Here is a 16,711-nt window from a genome sequence, read left to right on the forward strand (position 1 = left end):
TGGGGGCAGAGCTCGGTGCAACAGCCATCAGCCATCTTGAAGAGGTATCAGACGAGGGTATCGCTGCCATGGCAACATCAAACACAGTAGCTGTGGTTCTCCCAACAACGGCATACATCCTCCGCCTGAGGGCGCCACCTGTTAGGAAAATGATTGATGGCGGAGTGCCAGTGGCACTGGGGTCTGACTTTAACCCGAATGCATTTTGTTTATCTATGGTGAGTGGTACATGTAGTCGGTTGATACAGCCAAAAGAGGCCACTGACACTGGGTTGTATAAAACAAGATACAAAATTGTTCGAGAATTCACGTTAGGTAAGGCTTACCATGTACATGTAGCAATGAGGATGAAACTGTGCTTGCAATTGGGGAATGTTGTCTAAGGAAGCAATACAAAAGTAACAGTCTTGCCTTGGAGGGTGGGAAATGGAAGGAAGGGAGAAATCTTAGTATATAACAAGCACCATCTCAATGACCCACACTGAGAGAACATACGCATAGTTATTAATAAGTACCCAAAAAAAAAATTCAGACGTTTTATTACAAATTACTACTTTAAGTAACATACAGTTTTCTTTTCAATTTTTGTAAATAGTTACGTTTTCATAACTAAAGCAAACTATCTTTGTTCTCAGCCCTTGGTGATGCATCTCGCCTGCGTAAACTTCCGCATGACCATGAACGAGGCCCTGTGTGCTGCCACTCTGAATGCTGCAGCATCTGTGGGGAAATCCCACAGCCATGGCTCATTAGAAGTGGGGAAAGTCGGTGATATGCTGGTGATTAATGCTCCTAGGTAAGAAAAAGCTGAGAAAAGAAAAAAAGAGAGAGATAGAATAAAGAAATCGGAAGGGTTGAGGGAAATTGCCATTAGTGAATCAGCTTCATTTGGACTACAGAATTATAAGGTTGTGCGCAAATGCTTTTAAAACTTACCATGTAGTCTCTCTTCCCCCTCCTCTCTCTCTCTCTCTCTCTCTCTCTCTCTTGTACACAGAAATGTTCCCTTAGAAATGTTAAAACCACAAAATATGATGATTGTAATTTGTCGATGAACACCTGTTGAATTACTTTGTGCTAAATCTCTTTTCATTTGTTTTTTTATTATTTGCCTGTCTCTCTTAAAAATAACCCTCCTGTGCCTGTAAGTGACATATATTCATTGATTCACTCTATATTAACTTATATGATTTTTTGTGTATCAAATGCTAATTTTTAGATGGGAGCACCTTATCTACCAGCTGGGAGGACAAGATCATGTGATCAAGCACGTCATCAGGCGGGGAGACGTAGTTCATTCCAACTAGAAGATATCACAGCATGCCCATGGGAAGGGTGAAGGGGGTGATGAAAAAACTGCCCCTTTGCCTGGAAAAGGTCTGCTCTGAATAAAAAAGTTTGACCTAGATTCCTTGCCAATTATGAAGTTAGATCTACTAAGGGGGTGTAAGGGTCCACTTTTGTCAAAAGTGGAATCCTCTTTTTGAAACTGTTGTCTGCCTGCCTGCAGAGTGATGTTTGCTTCAGACTAGCACGATGTATAGACTACAGGGGCGGATTGAGGCCGTCTTCTGGGTCTTCCGGAAGACGGTCAAATTTCTAAGTTTACATTGATGAGTACTATACCTAATTTTTTCTGTCGGAAGACGGTCAGAAAAATGGAGGATGGATCAACAAAGATAATGTGGAAGACTGTCAGAAAATATCTCTGGATCCGCCCCTGGACTAGACTGTCACAGTGGGAGACAGACATATGAATATGCATAGTGCCAAAGTTAGAGATGAGATGTAGAATAAAACGATGTTGCTTCCATGGCCATTGCTTGCCACCTTATTTACCAGTATTTTAATATTTTAAAATCAGCAAACTGCTTCACTAAATATGTGGTTGGCAAGTATTGCAAATGTGCCAGTAACAGGTACCCTATATCAGGGCCACCGTTTTTTTTTTTTTTTACTAGATATTTACAGATATGTCTCTAGTTAAATTATAGACCTTTCTGCACTGTGAAGGGAATAGGGAGCTTAGTGGAGATCCTCTTTATGTTGAGTGATGTTTGATAACTTCTTATGAAAGAAGGAAATGTGTGTGAAGAGCAGTTTGTATTATTTATATTGAAATGTAAAAGACACACCTAAAACTTTTTGATATAGAATTATATTCAATACATCTTTATTTGCCCCCAAATGGTGATAGACAGGGGCGGATTTAGGCCGTCTTCTGGGTCTTCCGGAAGACGGTCAGATTTTCAAGTTTACATTGACGGGTATCTAATTTTTTTCTGTTGGAAGACGGTCAAAATTGGAGGATGAACCAACAAAGATAATTTGGAAGACTGTCAGTAAATAGCTCTGGATCCGCCCCTGATAGAGACAATGGATTTGCGGAGAGATGCATTTTTACAGTGCTTTGACCTATTAACATTAAGTACACAAAGTGTACAGCAACAGAATTACAAGTTTAAAGTAGTATAAAATGGATTATTGAATTCTAACCAAATATACATGCACCATGGAAGCATAATTAAGAACCAATACAGCATACAGCACAAGCTACATGTAATTACGCAAGTGTCGAAGCTTCAACTGCTTCAACTCTGTTCTTTATTGATAAAATCAAATGTAAACCCTACAAGAAAGTTTCCTTGCACCCGAATGTAGTACATGTACTTCTTGTTGTGGAAATAAGTGTTAAGCAAGATCGATGCGGTAGGAATATTTCCGCTTAGATAATGCGGAAGTGAACGCTGCCATGTTATGAAATAAAGCTGGTGCATTTGAAATATATCGATCTGGAGCTAAGGACGTAAAGGCAATGATTTGTGGGTGAAAACTAATATCGATTTGAAACGGATTCTCCATCACCTGAACAGCCATCAACATCGTTTTAACGTCCTTTTAATCACAACGATGAGTAGGGCTAATAGTATCTGTCTTTTTAAATAGAATATCGGAATCAGGGGCTCTGATTTTCAAGCTAAAAAAATGAAACTTGACGCCGGCATTAGATAAATCACATGTAATTCACACACTAGTCACCGAGTGTGCCAATTTTCCTGATAATATCTAACCGTATTTAGGCCTATACGCTTTTGTTACGGAGTTATGTCATAAACCGAACGCTATTTAACAAAGCAGAGAAATTGACAATTGTTGCTTGGCCATCCTATATGCAGAAGTACCTGGGTGGCGAATTAAGCAACGAAAAAAGGAATTTGTGCTCTAAATGTGTTAATTTGTATTGCAGTGATATTAAGATAAGTATTTCACGAACGGGGTTAAAAAAAACTTCTGCCGAATTTATACCTTCATAATGTTTTGATAACCTTTTAAAGCGTTGTTGATGCTTGTTCTGGCGAGGTAGAACTGTTTGATATCGATATTACTAATTTACCATAAAAACGCTGCTGTTACGTCATCAACTCGAGCATGGAAATTCAACCCAATGCCTTACAGAATAAAACGTCATGGAAATATCTCATGCTTTGACGAAGTTAATTAATGCATTATCTAAACGGATGAGGCGATAAATCCTAATGTACAGTAAACTGTATCGACTCCATTAGGAATCGGTAAATTTTGATTCCCTGCAGTGGATAATTTTGACTATCTCGAAGGTGCGACGCACACATTGAAATAAAGGACAACAAACCACGTGTTGTATATGCAAAACTCTGTTCTAAAGCACGTGGACGCCGCCCGAGATCTCAAGAACGATTCTTAGTCGCATGTGATAGGCCACAAAAAAGTAATAATGACCATTAGGTCGAGAGTGTTTTTATGAGTCTGGGTAGAAAAAGATGTGTATTTTTTACACCAAGAGGTTCATGATATCACATATGACTGTAAATTTGTATATCAACAAGATAACAATGACTGGCGTCATCTTAGACCCCATTCCCATAGATTTTAGATCGATCTATCCCTGTGTGTAGTCTCACTAGATTACTGTCAGCTTAGCCGGCTTAAGCGTCTGTCCCGCCTACTGAAAGCCGTAAGGGGGTATTTACTATGGTGCGCGCTCGGCTGACTGCGATTTAGCGTAAACCCCCAGGGAGTTAGGTCGATCTAAATTTTAATCTCTGGATCGATCTAAATCTCTGGGAATGCACCCTTTATTTGACCTCTTTCCCACTTAGGGCCAAGAAGGTCAAGGCCAGTGTTCACTCCAGATTGCATGTATTCGTCTTCGTCAACGAATGTCAATTTTGCCAATATGAACTGCATTGCTATTTATCTAAGTAATTACTGAAATGATTGAAAATGTGTGTTCCTCTTTGTTGATTGAAATAACGTTCGATAATGCACTTCAGCTAGAAAATTTACTCAAGGTTTAACTTCCCGGAAACGCACGTTTTGAAAATCATTGATTAACAAGTGACAGTGTGTCAATACGCATCCCGAACTAATGGCTAGTATTCTTAGTAAGTAACCAAAGCACAAACCGTTTGCAAATGGAAATTGTGCACACCAAAATTCAGCACATGTGCAAGTATGAATAAATAGGCACTTCTTCACTTCTTACTTCTCTCATTTGACAACGAAACGCAACTACAAAAATTTCTCAATTACAGATGAAAAACACTTCGTCCCTGAAACGTAATTTTTGTATTGTGCGCCAGAAGGATACTACAGAGGTTTTTTTTTTTTTTTTTTTTTTTTTTTTTTTTTTGAGAAAATTTATTATGCTAGATAAACCAAAGTAATATGGCATTGTATAACAGGATGTAATATTTGAGGAGTTAAAATTTTACGATTAAACTAAAGAGTTTGTTCTTTACTCATATGGCATGATCCAAGTCTAAAATATTCCAGGTATAGATTTTTTTAATACACAGGGAGAAGAGTTAATCGAAGTTCGGGATAGCATACACGCTCTTTTGTCGTGACTTCCGAGGTAATTGTTCATGCCATCGACTGCCGGAAAAACAGTCATCCACATTTAAGTTAGAAATTCTTTAAAAATCCAATTTCCACTGTATGGATTAGAGAACGCACGTGACCAATCGTAGGCCTAAAGTTGGTTATTCGTGGCGTGGTTGCTTTACGTATACTCTGCATTGGAGAAGAATAGCCAAAGTTCAAATCGCCCACGAAAACTGGTTCCAACAGCCGCTTTTTATCCAGTGGAGTTATCAGTTAAAACACTTTTTGGCTTCACCAGTTTTTGTTTTTTTTAAGACGTTGTTTTTATTAATAACTCCATATTCAAGTAAAGATGACTGTCTTACTTGCTTTTGGAATTGCCATCGTTGCGTTGCCACCAGCAGCAGCCGAAGTCATCAACACGTGCCAAGCTTTGCCGTCTCCGACACACATGGACGTGAAGCAAGTGTCTTCAAACTACGATGTCACTACCGTCCTTGCCACGACGGAAGCACGCAGCAACATAGAGTGTATCATCATGTGTAAAATCTCACCAGATTGTATCTCTGTATTCTACAACAGTCAAACTGGGATTTGTTCATTGTTGGATGAAATACAGTACTCGCCAGCGCTCGGGAATGCGGTTTCAATGGCTGGAGGCATGCTAACCAATGTTGTTCCGAGGGCTGTAAGTATATATCAAGACGACTTTTTATTTTTATGTATATTCAAATACGTGTGTCAAACCGTTGAGAGAGAGAGAGAGAGAGAGAGAGAGGGGGGGGAGGAGGGAGAGAGAGAGAGAGAGGGGGGAGGAGGAAGAGAGGGAGAGAGAGGTTAAAGAAGTTGTGGTGCTCATGTATGTACTACGCACGCGCTTTCCTCTGAAACATCATTTGAAAACATGATTATCTTTAATCATATAGATTATATATATACTCAGTTTCTTGTTCATAGTACGAATACTTTATTATTTGACAGACTGATCTTGATCTCGAGAGTAATCTGACAGTTTGTAATGGCTCCCCGTGCCTCGTTTCTGGTAGATGTAGAGAAGACTGTGATCTTAATGAACCTTTTTGTCTGGGTAAGTGTTTCTTTATTTTTATCATCATTATTATTTTTACACTAAACTGTTATGTTTTACGGCTTTTTCCACACGAGTCTCGAGATACAGGCATAATCGATGCTAAAGCACTTTACAGAGACGTATACCCTTTATACAAGATGCGGTTGTCTGTCATATCTCTTTTCTGATCGCAGACAGAGTTTTGTGTCTCAGATTTGTCCCCGCATAAAGCGCCACCATACCAGTGCGTTGCATCCACAAGGTAACGCAGCCTGTGAGAAAAAACTCAATAATTGCGCAAACTCTGAGAGCATATTGCGACACAAATCCAACTGCTTGGCCTGATATTCTTCCAGGCGTTATGATGGCATTACGTGTGACCCCTTGTCCTCAATCCACAAAGTTTTCTCCTTATCATTCAATTTTGGAATTTTGGACTAGAAATGTGTACATCATTAGATAGTTATTAGGCCTATATCCCTGAACTCAATGATAACAAATACTAACATCAGTACACTGAGGAATTGAAAGATACATTGGAAGCAGCGAAAGAAATGACAACGAAGAATGGAGAGGCAGCTCTGAAACATTAGATAGCAAGATTTAAATCAAAGCAACCCATTTATAAAATAGTCGGTAGAGTTTAGATATAAACACCAGTTACACCCAAAGGATTAAGTTCTAAGATGAGCATCAAGTAAAAAGTACCGTATTATATTACGAAAACATTACCAACAGGTTGCACATAATATTTGAGAGATTGTAAGACACACAGAGAACAAAATCACCTGTTCATGCGTACAGGCGTAAAATCTAATACTTAAATTCTATTCGATTTGTTAAGCAGATTTTTATTTGTTTTGTGTTTATTTTTGTAATGATAGAGTAAATCCATCCATGTAAACTCTGGGTTTCCTTGCATTTTCAACACCCTCTCACATATTTCATCTACGGCAACTAGCATCACTCTCCTTTTAAAATTTGCCAATAAAGATATAGTCACTCTATTGATCGAGCATCGATGAAGACATTAATTGTCAGTTCTTTTTTGTGTGTGAAAGAAGTGACAAAAACGACAAAGAATCTCTCAAAGGGCTAACAGGAAGTTTCTTGTATCTACCGCCATATTGATAATAGTTCTGGGTTGAGAGCTTGCATGTTTAAATTTACAGATGAAAGTTGGCAAAATACTTTGTACTTTTTGATACGGTACTCGTGGCCACTGATTTTAAGCTCGTGCCGTAAAATCGTGATTGGAGTTGTTAATTTTGGAGTTCGTGAGCACAAACCTGAGGTTCGTTATCGCAAACGACAATTATCATTTATGAGGCCTGATAGGATTTACCTTGGAGGCTCAGGGTTTGTAAAATTCCCCATATAATGCAATGTAATAAAAGTGACTTTTTCAATATGCTTCCTCGGAGCACATTGCTCCAAACTTCTTTAAATTCTTTACTTATACCACCTCTGGATTAAGAACGGTGCTTTTTTAATTATACAGGGCCTCAAAAAGTAAAGTAAGATGACAGTTAAAATTAAGACAATGTGACGCTCTGAAATCATATAATCAAAGTTGAAGTCATATTTATATAAATTGTTAAATATGACTTTTTAGTTTGGCTATACCTTTGGTCCGAATACCTAGTTTAAACTTAAAATATGATTATATTCCAGACGGTTTGTTTATATAGACAAAGGAAAAGTATAAAATTCTACGTCCTTGTCTTTTTGAAATTGGTCATTAGTTCATACAAACGATGTACTAAATTTGTACATTAATCAATTAATATCTCAGACATGCAAACACCGTGTCGTATTTGACCCTTGTGTGTAATTTGTTTTAATTCAATGACAGCGTATTTCCATTACCACCGGATATTGGCTTCAGTACTTCGAGAGGCTTTTCATGGCGGATTTGGATCGAACCATTCAGAAAAGTTCGTACGTACCGTAATCTGAGAAGGACACTATATCATGATGGAATTGTGAAAAATGGTGAAGGGGCTGCCAGATGTAGTTGCTTTGTTGGAGAGACGGAAATTTTCGGACTCGGACAAAGGTTCCAACTGGACTAGAGTGGACCAAAATGGTTTACAATGGACATCAATGTTTACACGCTTGGCATTCAACGACGTGTTTTGTCTCACTAATTGTATGTTTTTTCATGACTTATTTCTAAAGTCTTTACGTCAATAAACGCTATTACACCTTGTTTCGATTTGCACTCAGCATCGTAGGAAGCAATCAAATACAATAAATTCTGTTTTTGTCCGAAAAAGCGACGCACCAAATCGATACAACGAGCCATTAGCCTAGGCTGTTAGACAACGTACATTTCTGTCTAGTTAAAAGCTTGGCCTACCTATGCAAATGAGCTCAACGATAAATGTCTTTTGTTGCAATTCAGCCGTTCAGTAAAATTATGAATATTAGTATGTGAATTTAATTAACTGGTATTGTTTTCAAGACTATAGGATAAAAACTGAATCGCTATTTTCTTTTTTTTATTTTGGCCATGGTTTAAGGAGGCCAATTAGTAAAATCTTTGGAAACGTTTCTTTAAACAAAACACATCTTGTTAGTGTTAATCCATGTATATTTTGAAGACATTATTTATTTTACGTTAAAGCGACAATTTCATCATGATCTGTATATATAATAACTAATTTAGTATTGTGCATTTATGATTGAAATTGATTTTAAAATGATTGAAGTATTGTGTCATTTGAGAAATAACATTATGCTTGTATCGATTACTATATGGAGTTATATCCGACATTGATATTCTATTACTGACTCGAGGGGGTCATTATCACGTTACATGTCAGTGATCGCACTCTGCAAATAAGTGAAGAAATTGAAGACAGCAAACACACGGCACATACTTAAACTCATCCATTCAATTGGTTTAACAACTGGCAAAAACTTCTTATAGCACATTGTATGAACAAGATGAGCAAAACAATTTAACAAGCTTTTTAAATTTGACCATATGATCTTCCTATTTTTCGTCAATTAATTAACACCTTTCACTTTGCATGCCGACCAAACGTGACCGTACAGTTAGAGTTATGACGTAGGCTACATTGAAATGTAGTTATTTGATTCTTCACCGAAAAGTTATGGAATACAACATTTGGAAAACATCTGGGTCTGTATCTTCATATTAGTCCACTTATTCTAGGAGAATCAACTGACTGTGATGAGACGCCAATGTTCAATATTCAGCAGTGGTCAGGTACTTCCGTACACGCTCACGACACTGGGGTCGTCGTCGTAAGCATCTTTCAGCATATCTACTTTTGTTACATGTGCTGTTTTTAATACTTTTGTGCCTAAATTTTATTAAATTCTATAAATATATGGTTTAATTGAAAATCGTAAAGGTAAAAAGCAAAACAAATAATTGTGCTTCTCTTTATTCCATGAATTTGTTTGCCAATTTTGCTGACGTTTATTATTATTATTATTTTTCATTTTTATTTATTTATTTATTTTTTGTCGCATCAATATAGAGCACTACTTACACCAAGACAAAAGACGCCAGCGGCTTGTATCTGCTCTGGAGTGGGACGCTGAGAGCTGCTTACAACTGTGCAGGGTGCTGTGCGTCTTGGACCTTCACAATAGATGGCGCTGAGTGTTCAAACCCTTCCCCCATTGACTATGCAGAGTACCACGCAAGCAGAAAAGATTATCACCACCATGTGGAGTGTGAGTTAGTTAATTAGCCGGCTTAAATGTCTGTCCCGCCTACTAAAGGCTGTAAGGGGGGTTATTAACTTCCGTGCGCGCTCGACTGACAGCAATATAGCATGAACCCCCAGGGAGTTAGGTTGATCCAGATGGATCGATCTAAATCTGTGGGAATGCAGTCTTAGAGGCACCCGGGCCCCTATCTCGAAAGCATCGGGCATTGCGACCGTGAGCAAGCGTCTCGATTCCATAAGTCGCCCATACTCGTCCCATATACAAATGTAACACATTGTAGCCTCTATTTGATATAGCTATTCGCAATACGCGATGCTTTCGAGATACGGGGCCCAGGACACCAATCTGAGGAAGACCACTGACGTCATAAAGTCTGGTTATTTTCCCCATGAAAGCTCACGTCTCGTGCACATATTGCAGCTGCTAGAAAACTGAAAAAAATTCTACACCTGTCATCGATTTTCCTTCTAATGTCATACATGTTAATATTTGTTATCTCTGGTTGATAGAAATCGGTTTGCCTTCTCATTATTTTTGGCTGTAGGCTACTTTTTATTAACTTGAATGTCTATATTACATTTGATCGTTTGTCCAAAAAAAAAAAAAACCTTGACTTTGAGATTTGATAAAAAACAGCTAACTTACATAGGCCGATGGTTGAACAGAGATTTTACCTTAATTTCTCTTTGTTCCAGTTTTTGGAATCTGTTACGGGATAAGTACGGGGACGAGAACTATTGCCCTAAAATACAAAGACTGCGATGGAACAGTTCGCGACAGTTACGTGGGTTGGCAGGCCAGGTGGCGTTTTATAATGGCAGAAGTGGCGGAAACCACGGGATCGGGTATACTAATGATTTTTCACACGTAAAACACATTTTTAAGATAAATCCATGTTCCTGGTAGGCCACCTTCATCTTATTCTTTGTTATAGTATATGAATGAAAATATTACAAATAAAAAACATAAAAGTTGAGTGACTTTGCAAATTTTTAAACGATCAAGCGAAAGCAATTTGCTCTGGACCTGTCTGGAAGAAATAACAATTAAGTAATTAATTGATGAAGTTACCCTCATAGGTACATAACCCTCAAAGATAATTTATTAAAAGAACAGGTTTATGCATGTAGCATAATGGTATGAGGAGCAAAAATGATTATGTGTCATAGCTATATGTAACACCATCTTCCATGGAGGATTTGCGCAAGAGGAACAGTATGAGATAACTTTCAATTATATTTATCGAATGTTTTTGTTGAATCTTTCAGCCACATGTGAGTCTCAAACAGCCTTCAATATTCAACAGTTTGCTGCACTTTCCCACACGTACACAACAAATGAAAATATACATTCGGTAAGTTAGCAAATGTTTTAACGGTCTTTGACCTACGCGACGAAGTCCTATTTTTGTTAAGTGTGTAGTCCGCGGATCATCTGCTCTGAAAACGCCCTTAGTTCAAAGTTTTTCTATTGCGGTTACTTTCTCGTGCGTTTATCTTATATACATGTACCAACAATCATTATTGCCTGACTATTTTATACCTTTTTAGACGTCGCATTATGTAAAACGGGCAGCTGACACCGCTTTGCGAGTTCGCTGGAGTGGTAATTTGTACGGGGAAGGCAACCAGAAATGCAGTCGATGGTATTTCAAATTTAACGGCGTGGAATGCTCCAACCCTGGGTCCCTAGAGTGGGTGTTCTATGTTAACGGTGGTCACGTGCCTCAGGTGAAACGAGGCTTTGCGTGTAAGTTAAAGTATTGGGATGTTCCAATACAGAGATCAGAGTCAAGTATGTATTGTGGTTAATTGTGATACTAAACAGATAACGTGACTCTGATGTTTATTTAGCAGGAAATTTATGTTTTAACACTCGTATTTACGATTTTTGATATATATAAGCTGTGCCCTCAAAAAGTGTAAAATGACGGTCTGTTTGCGCATCCATTGTGATACGGGAGATCTAATTTTTATCTTGCCTTTCACGTTCGGGAAAACTGATTGGCCTTACAGCTAGCAGTGTCAAAAATGAGCACATCTTTCATATCAGAAATCATTAATAGGAGTACTAACGCATGAATTTAATTTATTCATTATGTTTAGGTATATTGTACATGTATTATTTGATGTCTATTACCAAGATAGAATATTTTGGTATAAAACTTTTTAACACGTACCAATATTCTATAAGTATGGAAAAGTAACCTTCAGATTAGTCAGTATCACTTGTGATGATAAACATAATGTCATAATGTAATATTTACATATATAAGAAGGCAAATGTTTTAAATCTGTACAATCGATGCTATACATGTTCATGTTTGTGTGAGGTTACAAAACATCAGATAACCATGATATCTAACGGCCATGTGTGGATGATTTCAGTTAATGGGATATGTGAAGGTATTGGTTCTGGAGCCATTGTGATAACGCTGCATGTTGGAAACTGTACAAGCTCTGGTTACCCGCCCTACGATGCAGAGACAGGTAACGGTCATGTGTTTATTTTTTATAATTAATGAGTACTTAAGTTTAGCTTAGTGAGAGAAATAACTGTTTATTATCCTTCAATGAGCAAATTACTTGTACGTGTATCTAAAATACGTTTGAGATATAAGGAATGTTTTCTGAAATAACTTTTTCCTAATTTTCAATGAATTTATATATTGATGGTATGATTATGCCGAATATACATGGGAGAGAGAGGGGGGATGAGCAGGTTTCACCTTCCCATGGAGTCGGTATGATTACGTTAGTTACGAAAGAAACCCTCAAATGTGCATAGATTGTCCACATATTAAATGTCTTCAGTGAGTCCATCGTTCGCTCTTGGCGCGCGCACACACACACAGGTTTTTATACGGAATTTTTATTTCGTAGGGTGGAAAACCACAACTCACCTTATAGTGGAAGAGACTAGACTTGGACAAGATATCAGTGCAGGTTGGAATCGATAATAAGATAATTTTACTGAATTATTTTATAAGATATCCATCAGTTTTTAGGACTGGTATTTGGTTAGTCCGTATTTTTAATTCAAATAAATTCTGTAGATTGGTTTTAAATTTAAATCATTCGATCAGCATTTTCCATTTGAAAAGGATATGTGCATTTTTACATATTAGGGCTGTGTGACATATCTTTGTTATCTATTGAAGAAACAGATTTGTATTCAACTATACTATCAATTATGGCGGACGAGTATTAACTCTGAATACACAGTTATATATTGATTTTAGAAGATAGACCATGCTAATGAGTTGTATTTTTTTCAAACCACTTGATATGAAATAAGAATTTTCTTCTGCTTTGTTTCCATGCTCTTTGTTAATCATCATGTTTGTGTTCCAGTTCTTGCCGCCAATGGGACCACCATCCGCCTGCCGTTCTACAACCGCGTGCAAGGCTATTGGTATGATATATTCAGCGATGCTGATTCAGGCACTATTCAGGTATGTGAGGCTCGGAGCCTGGTTTCTGGAGATATTTCCTCACAGTTAAATGTTTATTTTTATAATAGGTCAGATGATAACTTAATATACTCTTAAATTTACTCTTTCGTCCATAACTATCGATACACGTGAAATGGTGACCCAGCCCCCCTTAAAGGTACATACAAACCGAGCATCGGTGGAGCGTGGATTCCCAGTAACACATGTAAACCACTTCTACTGGATTCTTATATGACTCAAATAAATTTGACATGCCAAGGGATTAACTGAATAGATCACTCGATCAGCCATAAAAGACCTTTAGACTGCTCCTTTCTTTAAATTTTTGGTTGTAAATTAAACCTACTTTCGTGACCTACTTTCCTGCCCCATTGACATACAGCTTAGAATGCCAGCAGAAAAATCCGTTCAAACATCATTTTCGGGTAAAATTAAACAATGCCTTTTGGTAATTCTCTTAGTTATATTACTTGAAACTATATGCTGGCATTTGGTTGGTTTTTGTGACAAAAAATTGACTTTATATGCATCTTTAACAGATTTTTAATTTTTAATAGTCAAAAATGTTTAAATTTATATACAACGGAACACTGGAAGCAAATATTTCAGAACCGACTTAGCTTCTATTGCTGTCACCTTTTTATAGCTCTTGTAGAAAATACTGGAAAGCAAACCATTGTCTTTAAGGGCTCAATACCAATAGAAACTATCGCTGTACGTGGATCGACCCAAGTCTACGGGGATTTTCTTTGAAAACAAATGGTGATTATACGAGTGCATTGGAAACAAAAGGAGGTACGTCATTCAGTTATGCTGATTGCACTTAGGGAGAGTCCCCGCAGAGGGTCGATCCAAGGACACCGATGGCGTGTCTGTGGGAATCGGGTCGTATTCAAATGAAAATAAAGGATAACGTGTGATGTATATCTGTGGTCATTGCAGTCAATCACTTACAACAAGAAGTCGAGCACCAGTGGAATCCACGTCATTTGGAGCGTCAACGTCCGGATTGCTGGTAACGCGAAATGTGCCAGATGGTCCGTTACATTTAACGGGGCACAGTGCTCTAATCCCGGAAGTATTGAGCACGTGATGTATCTAAATGACGTCCAGAATGCAGCAGCTTCGTATTGGCATCTTCCTGGTATTGGTAAGAAGATAAAACTGGGTTCCCATGCCTAGATCGATATGACAGGATCGATCCATCTCCAAGGGGTTTATCGCTAAATTGCTTTCAGCTTAAACGGCTTAGATGTCTGGCACGCTTACTGGAGCTTCTAAACGATGATTAATTAATCACTAGCAGCTTCAGTAGGCGTGACATATATCTAAGCTGCTTACGTTTATTGCAATTTAACGAGAATCCCCTTGACGATAGATCGATCCACAGTTAGTAGGGTCTGGGAATGCTCCCTAAGTAATAGCAGCATGTTCATGATAGTATGTGCTAGCTGACTAATGTATTATTTATGTACTAGCTGACTAACGCAATATTTAATTGCTAGCTGACTAATATGTGCTAGCTGACTAACGTATTATTTATGTGCTAGCTGGCCAACGTATTATTTATATGGTGGTCAATGTTAAAGAGGATGGTGGGGAGCTACAAGGACAAAAATTATCTTTTTGATCGGCAGTGGGTGAGGGCAACTTAACTGTAAATACCTGTGTTTAGGCTACAGGATAGGCAATTTTCAAACTTGGATTTGCCTTGTTTCAATGTCTTCGTTATTTAGATATCAGAAGATGATATGTCAGAATCTAAAGAGAACAGGTGTCCTCCATGAGTCCACCATTTCTAGTGCATAGTAGGCCTAATTGTTAGTCTGGATTCGATGACATGACAACAATATATTGTACATAGAACCATGCCTACATAAAGTTGGGGCTATTTTATCGTTATTTTCAACAGCAAAAAATGTTAATCTCCTTCATAGATTTTCTCTAAGCTACTGGGTTTGACATTTCACCGGCTGCAAATTAATATGCATACGCTATTCACTGTGGAAGTAATGACGTATTTTACTTCCAGTCGATGGCATTTGTCTTGGAGTCGGGCGCGGTGACGTCACCATTGCTTTGTTAGTCGGAACGTGCCCTTCACATCATGGGTCCAATGCATTTACCGGTTGGCGGTCTGGGACCTTCCTAATGGTGGAAGAGGTGTTTCTTGGAGTCTAACAGTGTGCCATAATCTAAGAAGTGGTACTTCCAGACCTCTGATTTGTCCAATCCGTGGGCACCTGGAAGTGCTTTATTTGCTGTGACATGGAGATGTAAAGAACGCTTGACACACGGTGTTAAAAGATTTGTAATATAAGCATTCTTTGTGCGTTGATTATTTTCCAAAATTACCTTGGTGTGTTAATTGTTCCCAGCTATAATGTAATTAGTGTATTAGTAAAAACTAGTGTATTTGGGATAGTAAATGAGGTCCGATGTAACACACCAGGGTCAACAAAATAGCTCTGTTACTTCCAGAACAATTGCGTCGACACAATTGCCCTTTCACATCTAGCGCAATGCATGTTGTCAACACAATTGCTTTGTCACGTCTAGCAAAATTGCGTCAACACAGAATGCTCTGTCACATCCAGATTGCTTTGTAACATCAACAGCTGAGAAATAATTTTAAACTGTTTGCTCTTAAAACAGTTTAATTAATAAATTGTGTACCAGTTACTATAGATTATGTTTGCCGTGGTACATTATTGTAACATCAGTCATTTAAATTAATTTATCCTAATTAAATCAAAGATTCGCACTATTCACTACATAAAAACTATTTGGACAAAAACAATATCAAATAACAATATGGCGTATATATTGTGGTTTTATATAATGCATTTTAAAGTTGTTCAAAATCAGGGATGGTAATCATAATGTTATAACGGAGCATCGAGGAATTTCTTGTTTGAATGGCACAAACAAAAACCTTTAAAACTATCCAATGGTGTTTATAATTGTATCCACGAGTTTAGCATTAAACTCATATACATGAACATGCACTTTGTCTATTCTGTATGAGACGGTTGTTGGGTCAGATCAAAGTATACCGAGACAACCGCGCAAAAAAGTTAATTAACGTATGATCGATTATTCCATTGCCCTCTTCGCCTGGAAACGAACTTTTTTTACCAGTGTCAGTTCAGAGAAATTTTTGTCTGTAGAAAGTCAGGGACGATAAGTGCTATGTGGTTCAGTTAAAGTATCCAGCAGTATAACGATTGATAGATCAATCCAACATTGTTTGAACAACATTATCATATCCATGATACCGCAATGGTGCATATTGACAAATATGTGCGTCGCGTCTGACGTGTAAACTGACTTTCCGGAGGTAGATTCTGTCGAGAAGATAGCAATTGACAGTGGCATTCTCCATTCTGCATTAAGCCTAAAGCCAAATTCAATGCTAAGATCAAGACTTTATTTTATTGTGTACAATATCTAGAATGCACACATCCGTCTTCCTCAATGCACGTCAATTCTACCAATAAAGCAATCTTCGTCTTGTTTTTTGTTTCATTATTTCTGAAAGTTTCGAATTTTAAAAAGTCTTTATTAACTTGAAAAGCATGATCGATGAAGCAATTCAGGTAGAAACTTAA

General features: G+C 37.8%; 2 protein-coding genes across 2 annotated transcripts in view; both read left to right on the forward strand.

The window, feature by feature from the left end:
* Positions 1-2,783, forward strand: part of LOC106152793 (putative imidazolonepropionase) — a 6,151-nt gene extending 3,368 nt beyond the window's left edge. Inside the window, exons 6-8 of the mRNA XM_013526527.2 lie at positions 1-218; positions 636-796; positions 1,220-2,783. The exon at positions 1-218 is cut by the window's left edge and continues 1 nt beyond it. Of these exons, the coding sequence (XP_013381981.1) occupies positions 1-218; positions 636-796; positions 1,220-1,307 (467 nt within the window). The 3' untranslated portion in view covers positions 1,308-2,783. The remainder of the gene's footprint in view (positions 219-635; positions 797-1,219) is intronic.
* A 1,897-nt stretch (positions 2,784-4,680) lies between these two features.
* Positions 4,681-16,620, forward strand: LOC106180315 (uncharacterized). Its single transcript, XM_013564274.2, has 12 exons — positions 4,681-5,554; positions 5,848-5,953; positions 9,120-9,211; positions 9,451-9,649; positions 10,342-10,491; positions 10,915-11,000; positions 11,197-11,395; positions 12,034-12,135; positions 12,529-12,591; positions 13,000-13,100; positions 14,043-14,250; positions 15,133-16,620. Exons 1-12 carry the CDS (start codon positions 5,219-5,221, stop codon positions 15,279-15,281), a joined length of 1,791 nt encoding a protein of 596 aa, XP_013419728.1. The 5' UTR covers positions 4,681-5,218; the 3' UTR covers positions 15,282-16,620.
* Positions 16,621-16,711: the final 91 nt, after the last annotated feature.

This window comes from Lingula anatina, chromosome 6 (assembly GCF_051362555.1).
Source record: "Lingula anatina isolate TDL-2025a chromosome 6, LinAna3.0, whole genome shotgun sequence".
Lineage (NCBI taxonomy): Eukaryota > Metazoa > Brachiopoda > Lingulata > Lingulida > Lingulidae > Lingula > Lingula anatina.